This window comes from Rhea americana, unplaced genomic scaffold (assembly GCF_003343005.1).
Source record: "Rhea americana isolate MKP2758 unplaced genomic scaffold, rheAme1 scaffold_313, whole genome shotgun sequence".
NCBI classification, from domain to species: domain Eukaryota; kingdom Metazoa; phylum Chordata; class Aves; order Rheiformes; family Rheidae; genus Rhea; species Rhea americana.
In genome coordinates, this window is record NW_028186439.1 from 614,626 (window position 1) to 627,470 (window position 12,845).

The following is a 12,845-nucleotide window of genomic DNA, read 5'->3' on the forward strand; positions in this document are numbered from 1 at the left end:
GGTCTCAAGAGAACCAAAAGGGTTTCTTTTTTATTATTATTTTGAAACTGTAGAAGTGTTTGGAATTCTTCCAGCTTTTCTTTTAAGCTACTATGCCAGAAACTGGTGGAATAGAACTTTAATGTACTGCAGACCTGATGAAATCCATTTGTTTTTGATAGCAGTATTTTGTACCACACAGTAGATGGTACACAGATTTGGACTTAATTACAGAAAGTTAAGAACTTTAATTATTATTAAACCAAAACTTTAATGGATTCTTGAATCAAATACTAACTGGATGTAATAAAGTTGAGAATCCTCCCTCTCTGCATCTTTGGAGTCAGTTGGCAGAGTATGCAAAATGCAGCCTTCAAAATAAGAGTCTAGAACATAAGAGTGTTCACAAAAGCGGTATTGTAGGCTCCTACTTTTTGTTTTTCAGGTAGTAATATACAATAATATACACAGTAGATAAAACAGTATAATTTCTTACTGCTCTCATTCCTTGTGCCTGTAATCAGGCACTGCAGAAAAGTAACAACTCATGCGAGAGATGAAAACTGTGACATTTCATCGTGTACTATTTTTATTGAAAGTGCAGTTCATGTAGAAATAGTTATCAGTTTGTAAACAAACCAGACTTACATATGCTGTACTGTTGGTCAGTTATAATTGGTGTTGTTCCTTGTCAAATGAAAGCTTTTGGAGAGCCTTGCCAAACTCTGCCTTCAGTTTCTTCAAGAGAATTCTGTTTTTATCACATCTTTAAGAATTTGAACCCTTCCAAATAATGTGTTCACACTTCTGTGTTTTGGCTAATACAATGTTTTACACCCAAAAGAGCTATTAYACTTCTTAAGTAAAAGGCTCTAGAGAGAATAAAGGAGTGGATATGTTGTGCTTTTTTTTTTTTTTTAAAGAAGAAAAAGTAGAGATGGAGAGCAGTGTAAAGCATATACCTCCACTATGCAAAAACAACATACTAGAATTCAGCTTAGATATATGAAAATTTGCTATAATATGAAGGAGATAAGTAGGTTTTCAGTGATTTGAATACACCATACTAGGTTGTCAAACATTTAGAGATGCTTAACTGAATAAAAGAAATGAGACTGACTTCTCAGTCTGAAGGCTGAACTTTCTGCACATATCAGTTTACAGTTTCTGTCTTTAAACAGCTGGGGTTAAAGATCCAGAGTAACAGTGGTGTGAATTTCTGGGTAACCTTAACYATTCCATGAAGTCTGAGGTAGCTTTTGCTGTCTGTCACGTCTTATCCTCTGTTCTCATCCAGAAATAATCTCGTAGTGAGAATGAAGCAAAGGAGAGCGGCTTTGAGATTCAGGAACTCATTCAGTGACCCATGTGGTCTCCTGCAGTAAGGTTCATATCTGTGGTCTCTTGAAAGCGTAACTTGCCAGCCCAGTTAGCATTCCCATAACATTAGGCCGTGAGGAGGTTGTTGCAACAGCAAGCTTCTTCAAGAAGGTTTCCTAATATAGATGTTAAGGTTTAAAACAAACTTAATTATTCTCTATCTGCCCCATATGCTGTAGTCTTCAGGAGGTGTTTATTTAAACTTTTGAATTGTTATCGTTTAGAATGATGTAAAACTGCTTRATATTTGGAGAAGACATCCCCAAGRWYCTTGGGGGTGGGTAAGATGAYGCTTGCGAAGTGATAGAAAATAAGTATGCTGAGAAAGCTCTAATTAATGGCTTGAATTCTAGCATATAAAAGATCAAAGAAAGAAATGTCAGGCGTCTGACTTCTGTCCTTTATGCTATTAATGAGCAGCCCTTTATCTCTGAATCAACTAGCCTGTCATTACAGATGGAACCAGTCTGAACTAGAACGGGGTTTTAGCTGAAAATTCCCATGAAGAGTGGAAATGTATTTAGATGTCTTTAGGACTTATTACAGTTTTTCTCTTCAAAGGTTTTCCATGGTTTGCCTACCTTTTTAGGAAGAAGTGTTTAAACTTTAGCTCAGTTAAACGTAAGCAGTCAAATACAGGTTTTTCTTTAGTGCTTTTTTTTATAATCAAGCTTAAGTATTATTATGAAAATGCTAGGTAAGGTTTTGTTATGGTTGAGTTTTTTTTTTTTGGGGGGGGGGGGTGAGGGTTTTTCTGAGACTTGTTCTGCCCCAAATGAGTTCTAGCACTGTACTAAACTTAGTTGAGACTGAGATGTGGTCTGTCTGCTGCCCTGAGAAATCTAACCATTACACTGAATAAATTATTGTACTTCAGAACTTAGAAATGGAGAGAGTAAGCCACATATGACCTGTGTGGCTGCAGAATTCTTTATCAGAACATGTATTTTTCAACAGTACAGACTTCTTCCTTACTTCAGTTCATAATAGGAATTCTTGTTCTGTCTGTTCTTTTATCCCTTCTACTTAAACTGATTTGTTGTTGCTGGCTGCTTGGTATGTTATGCTTGCTTATCACACATAGCCTTGGTAGGGCTTTTCCTGGGTGTGCCCAGGATGACTTCTTGATTTCACAGAATATCAAAACAACTCTTCTTATGTGCAAACTTAAAAAAAANAAAAAAAAGAAAACCCCCCAAACAAACTATTTGAACAGATGAGCATGCATCTATACCTTAAGCTTCATGTTCCCCCAGTTACTTAGTAAGTAGCTATTGCTTGTTTGAAGAGCCTTAGTTCACATTCCTTATGTCAGCAGACCTGATGATAACTTTCAGCCATAGTATCTCTCTTGGATACCTTCCATCTGAAGAAGGAGCCTAGCAGGGCCATAGCTGTTTCTCAAAGCTTTCAGTGGAGGAGTCTCCTGTCTTCTTCCAAGTCACGTTACCAGTTCCCTCTCAGCTTATGACTCTGCCACTTTCTCAGAGTCAGTTACTGGAGAGGCATAGGATGAAATTGAAGAACTCAAAGACCATATGAAAACTTTAAAGCCAGAAGGTGCCATAATTAGTATTGGGTGGCATTATGCTCATCACTAGACAAGCTTGGATGCATGCTTACTTCAACTGGCAGAATAGGTGAAGCTGTCTTAGGCGGGATCTTGTTCATCCTGTACATCTGTATAGTCAGCAATACAGGTCAAGTACCAGAAGTAGCATCTTATTTTTGTCACTGTATCAAGTGCAGTGTGCAGTTACCTTTTTAAGAGGTAGGCCTGTCCCAGTGAATGTGAGGAAGTCACCTTGGTTAATGAGAACCTATGAAACACTGTTCCATAAGCATTATAAACTAGAAAAAAAAGCTGTCGTGATTCGTAGATCTCCTAGTCAGCCTAAACCTAAAACAGGTGAAACTCTGAGGGCGGAAGCTGTGGAGTTAATCCAAGCCCTTGTGCTTCAGAAGATTTCTTCCTAAAAGTCAGCTGCTCTGAATTGATATGCCTGACTTGCACAGCAGATGAGGCAACACACATTCAAGGAGCTGAAGGACTTAATGCTGGAGTGTTCAAAGCGCTGCCACAAGTTCAGTTGGTCTCAGGCTTATATGCTGGCTGAATAGTGAGCAATGAGAGCCACTCTGTAAATGGGTGTCCCTTTGCTTTTCAGAAGGTGTGATGTTCACGTTCCTAAGGACTAATACTCTCAATCTTGCAGGATTTCTTCTGCACTACTCTTTTTTTTCTCTCTTTTTTTTTTTTGCCTTGGTGCTGTCTGTTGATAATGCACTGAAGAAAAGGAATAAATTATTTTCTCTTTTCCTGTAATAAGAACTGCCCCATCTTCAGCAGGAAACTTATGATAAATCTGGTACTTGTCAAAAGATTTACTGTAGTAACAACCTAGGAAGCAGGCTTGCGGGAGTGTTTGTATTAGCCAACTCAGGGTTTAATTAAAAACAAAAGGGGGAAAAAACTTCCTAGAAGTGCTTTTTCACTGTTGTAGTTAGTGACTTGTGATTCTGTCAAAGTGTCCTGCCTTGTTCCTGTGTGTATAGTTTTTGAAGGTTAAACTAAGGAATCTCGTACTTAACCAGAGGCTGTATTGTCACCAGATATGCAGCTTCTATTGATGACATACTGGAAGAAGAGGAGCATTATGCAGATCAGCTGAAAGAATATCTCTTCTATGCAGAAGCACTACGGTATGTACAGAAATGTGTAGTTCAAATGAAAACTATAATCCTTTGCTTTAATGTAGTGTTGGTGTTGAGCTTAGTTTGGTATCCTGTTCTCCTTAGGAATAAAAATGTTGATGTCATGAGAATCTTCAAATTCTCACCTCTTATTTTGCTTACTCATTTTCAGTTGCCATAAGGGGCAATAACAGATAGAACTGAGCTGGTCAATAGCAAAATTGCAATGATGTTAAAATCTAGATACAGTGGGAGATAATACTGCCTATTCCCTTGGTTCCTTGGCTTTCCTTGGCTTCTCATATAATAGGTGCCCCAGTATGCTCTAGGGAAGCTTCAGCTTTCAGATGAGATAGGCCAGAGAGGTTATGACCACTTACAACTGTTACAAAGCACTTCAAAACTTTTCAGTAATTTGTATGACATTCATCAGGTGTACAGTATGGCTCAGCTAAATAATGATGTTAGATTAGCCTTTAATCTAATTTTAGATTGATCTTCTAYGGACAGTTCTTCCTTTAGAAGCATAGATACAGCATACAGCATCGTGGTTTTGTATGGTTATGTCTAATACTGTGGTATTCCCTGTGCTGTGCTGCACCTCCTGGAGAGGGCCCATAGTGCTGCAGTGAATTCAGGTTGTCAAGGTTGTTCTGGCTGCTCTCTGAGACCCCAGAGCACAAGTTGCACCTCCTGGGAGAGAAATGCCCATCTGGCAGTGGAGTAGATGTGTAGTGCCACCAGCCCACACAGGACTGGGACTTTCTGCAGATGGTCAGAAGAAACTCTCCTCCTCTGATGAAAGGCTCTGTATGAATCTAGGAATACAATTTCTTGTTTTGTTGCTTAAAAAATAAAACGTGAGGAGCTTTGACTGCATTGGCGCTATGGCAGGAACGCTATCCAGGTATCTCTTGTCGTAGTTCTGATTTTACTCTCATGGATTCTGAAAAGTTATTTTAAAGTGATGTTCTTAAGGTGGTGGGGTTTGTATTACTGAGAGTGTCTTGGAATGAGTCTAAGAGGAGGAGCAGAAAAGCAGAATGCTGCTGTATTAATAAGTCCTTGTACTTTGATCCAAGCTTGCTTAACTAAAGCATTTGCAGTTACACATTCTGTGATAAGAATGTTGAACTGAAGCTAGATAAATAACTGAATATGCTGCCTGCTGAAAAGATCCTTGTATCATTTGTGAAGTTTAAATGGAGGGAAATGTAGCAAAACAAAGTATTATGTGGCAGATCCTTTGCTGCTTATTTTTCAGGGCAGTTTGCAGAAAGCATGAACTAATGCAGTATGACTTGGAAATGGCTGCGCAGGACCTAACATCTAAGAAACAGCAATGCGAGGAGCTGGCAACAGGAGTGAGTCTTTTTCCACTTTCTTCTCCAAGATAGTGTGTGCTGGTTGTATTTCTTCCCCCCACCCCAAATTGCCTAGAATGCATCTGCATGGCACTAATACATAGAAGGCTGGTTGCTTGTTGTGAGAAGTAGTATTGTATGGGCTGTAGGCCTTCAAGGTGTGAAGAAATTTGCTTCGTTGTGACATACGCTCACCTCTTACAGCAACCTGACAATAGGATCTCCATGTAATAGAAGGGCCAAAGCAGTGGCTTTTTGTGATAAATAAAGCCAAAGCTCATCTGAGGAATAAGACCTAATGCTAGTAAAGATCACAAAATCTATTTTCAAGTGTCTGTACTTGAGAATCCCAAACCTTGTGTCTTTTGTAGACCGTGAGGACGTTCTCGCTGAAAGGAATGACGAGCAAGCTCTTTGGGCAGGAGACCCCTGAGCAGAGGGAAGCCAAGATAAAGGTTCTAGAAGAGCAGATACAGGAAGGAGAAGAACAGCTTAAGTCTAAAAATCTGGAGGGCAGGTAAAAGGGCTAGATTTTTGTCAAAGAAAACGGGGATTGTTTTAGCAAAAGTCATTGACTGGATCCTCTTGAAGGTGTTTGTATTTTATAAGTGTTTTTAATATATTCTTGGTGTTTATGAGCTGTCTATAAAAGCTCCTGTCAGTTGCAAGTTGTGAAATAAAGTAGAGTACATGCAGTTAGCTTCTGGTCTGAGAGGACGGCTTATGTAAAACCTGATGACTTTCCCAGTTATTGAGCCTACTCTAATGGCTGACTTGCTTGCTTTTATGTTCAACTAGTAATATGTTTAGCAGGTGGGCTTGTAGGTCTGCAGCTGAATAGCCTAGGACTGAAATCCTTATTTGCTTTAAACACTGTATTTAGCTTGGTTTATATGTATGAGTCCTAAGCTAATATTCTTCAGCTTCTCATATGGGGGACAATTGACTCCTGTCTGAAGGAGATTAGAAGTTCTGGAAGGCTGTGTTTGAATAACTGCTGCTTGGTGTTCTAGTGAAATTTTCTTCAGGAATGCAAACATGAAAAATAGGAGAAAACATTCCTAGAGCAACACGTTTGTGTCAGAACACATTCATTGTATAATGAAAGGGGTAAATGTGGTATCTCCTGATAAGTAAGGATTAGAGCTGAAAAGATAAGACTAGTTCATGAGTAGTTCATAACAACAAAACAATCAGTAAATGCAATCATTTTGACAGAAGTACTGGACATCTGCTTTTGTAGCTCTGGAAGCAATTTTCAAGTGAATACTTGCCTTGTGTGGGAAGCCTAGTACAAATGAAAACTATGTATTACAGAAATCTACCTCCATTTTGGTTAAGGAGACCTGGAAACACATTGCCAAACCAGCAAAATTAATTCCTAAAGTGAATTGGTAGAGTAAAATTTGTGTTGCAAATGTTTGTTATACTTTACTGTTTCAGATCCTGATGACAAATGAGTTTTCACATTGGAAAGCCCAAGATTCTGACTTGATGATTAAAAACAAAAAGAAACATGCAAGAGTGTATGCTGAATGGTGGCATAAAGGCATTTAGTTACCCCAAAAGAGTACCAGGATAAAAATATATTCTGAGTGTTGCAGATTCTTTGGCAGTCATGCTTACTGTCAGAAATTTCCATCACGTGAAATTGGTTCTCTAGTTTTAAAAACCTCTTAGGAAGTGGATGGAGAGTTAAGGAGCAGTGCCACCATACTGTAGTAAGTATAAAGTGAGGACACCATGAGATGTATACAACTTGTTTTACTGACTGAAAGGTGGAGTGGTTTGTCATAGCTTCACTGCCGTGGGCTCAAAGGAAGGAAGATGAGGTGAAGACATAACATGCAAAACACTAAAAGCATTTACTAACACAAATATTGCTTTTAATTCCAGAGACTTCGTGAAAAGTGCCTGGGCTGACATTGAACGGTTTAAGGAGCAGAAGAATCGTGATTTGAAGGAGGCACTTATAAGTTATGCTGTTATGCAGATCAGCATGTGCAAAAAGGTATGTTTAGCTTCTGATGGGCCAGGCTAATTTGTTTATAATATATGCATATACATATATATATGTGTGTGTGTGTATATATATCTCATGTCAGCAGGGGATCATATGCAAACTTTCAGTAATGGGGAAGACTGCAGTCATGGAAGGTTGGAAGTCAATAGCGTAAAACCTCCCACATATTCCACCCTACTCTAACTCAGTGACATGTTAATGTTGAAATATAATAGTAGTATGGTCCAATTCCAGTGTGGTCTCTGCCATATACTTATTCAAAGTTCTGTGGGACTTTTTGTGGAATCTTCCATGGAAAAAGGTCGGAATGCAAACGATGTTATATTTCTACCTCTTTATTTCCAACTTTCTCTATTTGTTTATTTTTATTTAAGGGAATTCAAGTTTGGACAAATGCAAAGGAATGCTTCAGCAAGATGTGATTATCTGGAAGTGAATTCCTCCTCCAAGTGCCAGAGAATGGAAGCACAAATGTATAACACCGATGTTAAGTTGCTATATGACTTGCATATAAATCATGAAATAGATGAGTTGAGTGAATGGTTTTTCTTTCTGCTGATTGTAATTGTTTAGTAAAGGACGAAAAGGACATGTTCTTAATGTTTAGCCCTTGACTGCCATGTATGTGGCATATTTTAAATGTGGTAGCAAATAATTCAGGAGTAAAAAAGTTAATGAAAACTACAGCTCTGTGTTGGGGCAAAGGTATAGGGAAGGTTATCCCAGAAAGTATGAACTGAAGTATTCTGTCTGAGACTTCTGAAACACCATATTCTGTATTGTGCAGATTACTTCCAGATGGCCTTCTTTTCAGCCCTTGCTGTTTAGTATTTGTAATGCTCCAGGGTGTTTTGTTTTTTTTTTTAATGGGACACGCTGTTGTGTTCTTGAGGTTTACACCATAAGAGGACAAAAAATATATATATCGTAACGCCTAGGGTTCATATTTAAATGCCTTTGCATGTCCATAGAGAAATGTGCTTTTCCAAAGTTCAGGTTAAGCAGTCTCAAGCTCCTGAGATGTTTGAAACTCTCTACAGTAGAGGTGTTGTATAATGGTTTAATAAAATATTCTGCATTTACTGGTTCCCACTTAAGTTTTTGTACAGGCACTTGATTTCTCATCAGATTTCCTTCTGCAATTAAAGGAGACTGGTGATTCAGCTGAGCAGCAAAACCAAAGTCAAGCTGGCAAGCAGCAGATGCAACTCCCGCTTGGTCTGTTTACACTAATGTGAATCTGGGCCTGTGGTGGTGCTTCTCATAACTGAAGCAGTTTGGTTCTTAAAAGAATAGTCCTTAATGAAGATGCTGAAATACAAAACCAGGTGGGATTTCTGTACTACCTAAGAGCAGTGATATGCAGAATCCACGATGAGCCAAGGTGTCTGTTTGGATCTTGTGTTGATGTTTCATTGTGTATATGTGTGTGTGTATATATATACACACCAGTAATAACAAGATTTGCAATTACAGGTACTTGCATTAAATGTTTCCAATTATCCCAAATATTTACTACTGTCTAATACTGTTTTTTCTACATACTTAAGTTCCTGAAGTCTTGTGGGATTTGTCAGACTTGCTAATCTTGAAATCTTTGTAATACTCTGAAAAGTATATTTAGTTATTCTGGATTAAAACACTGTCTCCAGATTTTGATTTTTAAGAGATACTCCAGAAAGCCCTTGAAAGTTGCTCTGATGAATTATGGAGACAATATTTGCTCACATGTCCCATATTGCTTTGGATTTGACAGCATTTCTCTTTTATAAAACCATTATAAAGAATTCAAGAATTTATAGACCTGGTATACACTACAACTCAAAATTCTGAAATAAAATGTTGGTCACTGATAATGTTTGTTAGCTTTTTTTTTTTTTTTTTTTTTTCCCAAAGCATATGACAATGACGTTTCTGTCTGCTGAGAGCTGATGCTGGGCAGAAAGAGGTCTCTCCATTTAATATTTACAAAGAGAAATGTTTTGTTCTGAGAATTGTAGTATCCAGTTCTTGTACAGGTTAAGGGACTCTTACATTCCAAAACCAAGAAGTTGCACACTTAAAGTATTCAGTAAACCTTCTAAAGGAGTGGTGCCTTAATACAGTACCATGAGGCGCTCAGAGTAGGTATTTTTCATGCACTTTGATTTTTTTTTCTTTTTTGTAGATCTTTCTGGTGCCTCTTTCCACATTTCACTTGCTGTACAGCTTATTTAATGTATGCCTTTTTCCTTGCTAGTTGTACTAAACTTGAGAAGGGAACAAAACGGTTCTTGTAAGTTTTGTGCCAAATAAGCTAAATAAAATTGCTCTTTGCTATTTCTGTTATGTTGTTTTTGTAAAAATGCTACATAAGTCTTTCCAGTTCTGTTGTTCAGCTCCTGCCCATCTTCGCTTTCAAACTGTCAAACTTGGGTTTAATGTTTTGGTAGTAAACTGCAACAGTTAACTGATTTGCCTTTTTCATGAGGAACGTAGTGTCTAAATCTGAAATTAGATCCTTGTAACAAGGCGGTTCTGACACCTGCTCTGTTTTTGCTCAGACATAACAAGCAATCAGAACTTCATGTGCATCTTCATCTAGGTAAGGGAAGATTCATTTTGAAAAGGTTTGCATAGTTTGGTAAACTTAGATGAAAGCTGAGCTAAGGATAAATTGCAATAATTTTATTCTTTTGCTGCTTCTGTTTGCTTCATTGCATGCAGTCACTGTACTTGCGAGTCTTGGCTTACTGTGACAGTTTCTCTCCCTCCTCCACCTCTCCCAGCTTTTTAACTTTTTAATGGGAAATTATTTAGTTAATGGTGGTTTCCATGTAGTGGAAGAGTCCACGTGACACACGCACACACTGTGTAGCTTGCGTTTTTCCAGTTGGAGCGGGTTTAGCTTCTGTAACTCAAGGCACGCAGCCTTGGACACCTTCCTTCCGTTATCCAGTGCGTGAAAGACCRTAGGATTGTTCAAACTAGAGACCAGCAAGAACTGGCCAAAGGCCTTTGAGGAGAATAGCTGTTGAGTAGATCGGTTTAATCTCACCAGAATGCTCCTGTATAAGACAGTTTATGTACATGGTCTTTTTTTTTCCCCATCAGGGCTGCCAGTTTTGTCATAGATAGCTTTGCATGGTCATTTGCAGAAGCATTTGTGGTGTTCCTGACCTTCCCCGTTACTAGTGGGACCTTGACTGCTCATTCTGTTTTATTTACTACTGTCTGCTCCTGAAGTGTGGCTAGAATAAGGGAATCAATTGAGATTGAAAGATAAAACTTCAGACATTTTCCTGTTTTAACTTGTTTTAACTCTTAATTTTTCTTAAGATGTTGTTTTATTTAAATATTGGGTATATCGGCCAAAGCATAGTTAACTTAGCAGCTCTGCGATTGGACTAGTCTGGCAAGCACAGAGCAAATTTTGGAGCTTGAGTCTGTGCTGAAAAGCTTGCCTCACGCAGGCAAGCCAGAGGGGAAAAATGACCGTGCTGTGGCCAAGTGTGTTGCAGAGCCAAGGTCCCGGGGCGGCTGGCTGCGCTGTGGGCGCTGCTGCGCTCTCCCAGCTGCTGAATCGCAACTGGAGAGGAGCCATTTCTTCTCCTATCTGACTCTCCCTACCACCTAATTCTTTCATGCGTTTTGGTTGAAGATATGAGAAACACTTCAATGTCCTCTGAAGGAATGCATGGAAGGAAGTCATCTCAGTTTCTTCCCACTCCCTTGCTTCGCTTGCAAGGGCAAGACTGAAATCTAAACCGTTTGTTTCCTTGTGGTCTCCTGCCCTATGTGTTTGCTTCTCTTGTGCTTGCTCCTGAAGCTCCGTGGGGAGGTACTATCTGCCTAATGAAAATCCAGTATAGAACTGCTGAAGTAGAAATAATACAAATAAAGGAAGCTAAGYGGAATGGGAGCTGGCGGAATGGGAGGACAGACTCCAGTGCCAGTCTGAAGTGCAACGTACTCGGGCATCGCTAGCAAACCCAGCTGCTGTAAGCCGTGCTTGCGCTGCCTCCGGGGASTGAGGGTCGGCTCCCCCGGGAGAGGCCCCCCGCCCTGTTCGTCACCCAGCAGGGTCTGGTTTCTCGGGGCAGGGGGGATCTCGCCTGCATTCGTGGTCTTGTTCTAGCTCCTCTCGGAGCCCTTGGCCCTGCAGGAGAGTAATCTGTGTAAGCTGCTTCCCTCTAGTGGATGGTCACGAGGAAGGGCAAGATGCTAACAGCGGTGCTAGCCAGGAGAAGCCCCTTTCCCCTTAAATAGGGGCCGTTTTCAATTCCCCCCCCAGTCCTAGCTGAAACACTGAGGTTTCCCACGCGTCCCCTGGCAGCCGGGCAGGGGTGCAGTGGCGATTCCCTCGGTGCYGGCTTGGCAGTCCAGAAGGTGCCGAGTTCCTGCTTAAGCAAAGGGTTACAGTTCTTTGGCTGCTGTTTTTCTGATGTCTGTAGGCAAGATACGATGTTACCAGAATTTTGCAATTCTGACTTCTGCTGTGCTCTCAGACGCAGAGGAGAAACATTTCTTTGCTGGCTTTCAGTTAYTTTCGAGTGGCTTACATAGCCTTCCCGATGTTATATTTTCTTTTCAGAAGTCTTTTTTTTCCCAATCATCCAAGCCAAAAGGTAGCTACATAAATTTAGCTGAAGTCTCTTCTCACGTTGGACGGTAAATGGCTCTTAGGTGATGTGTTTTGAGCCCACTTGTGAACTGAGGAGTCCTTGTAAGCTCCTTCCTGGTGCAGCCTCTGGGCAAGCCTTCGCTTGCCCATCAAACAGGACTTGAGGAAGCAACGTGAACTACRTTATCATTGAGAAAAGGCTAAGGTGTAATGACAGGGGCAGGCACTGTCCTAGAATAGTGCAGAAAGCAAAAAGTTAGCTTGTGCCCCGGGTAGTGGCAGCTGATGTACAACGCGAGAGGTGAGAGTCTGCTTTAGCTGTGCTGGGCATCAGTTCATAGTTGGGAGAAAAAAATCTAGGGAAAAATTGAGATGTTTGGACAGGGAGAGGTTTCTAGCAGGTCCATGAACTGTCTGTATGGAAACTGCAGAATCTGGGATAAGATTATTTGGAGGCAAAAGATAAATGGAGAAATGAAGGGGAACTTCTTAAAGCGAAGTTCAACACTGATAATGGTGTAACTTTTCTCTTGCAGCTGCAAACGAGAGATTCAATTTCCAGTATGCAATTCTRTGTCTGATTTTAATGTGCTCGATTAGAACTTCCTGATTAAACAAAAAAGGAGAAGACGCTGAAAAACTCGGCACAAATTCATAGAGACCCTGATCCTACGGACACCAGCGTGGTTGGACGTGTGATCCGGGGCCCTGCTTGTGGGGCTAGTGCTAACTTGCAGGCAGGCTGCCCCATGCGCTGCAAGCAGCCCGTGCACTGATGAATAAATCAATGGCTTATTTTGCA

The 12,845-nt window shown here is 40.1% G+C and overlaps 1 protein-coding gene across 1 annotated transcript in view; it reads left to right on the plus strand.

The window, feature by feature from the left end:
- Positions 1 to 9,759, plus strand: part of SNX4 (sorting nexin 4) — a 34,749-nt gene extending 24,990 nt beyond the window's left edge. The window contains exons 10-14 of the mRNA XM_085310204.1: positions 3,973 to 4,062; positions 5,318 to 5,417; positions 5,789 to 5,934; positions 7,314 to 7,428; positions 7,815 to 9,759. Coding sequence (XP_085166330.1) covers positions 3,973 to 4,062; positions 5,318 to 5,417; positions 5,789 to 5,934; positions 7,314 to 7,428; positions 7,815 to 7,862 — 499 coding nt within the window. The 3' untranslated portion in view covers positions 7,863 to 9,759. The remainder of the gene's footprint in view (positions 1 to 3,972; positions 4,063 to 5,317; positions 5,418 to 5,788; positions 5,935 to 7,313; positions 7,429 to 7,814) is intronic.
- Positions 9,760 to 12,845: the final 3,086 nt, after the last annotated feature.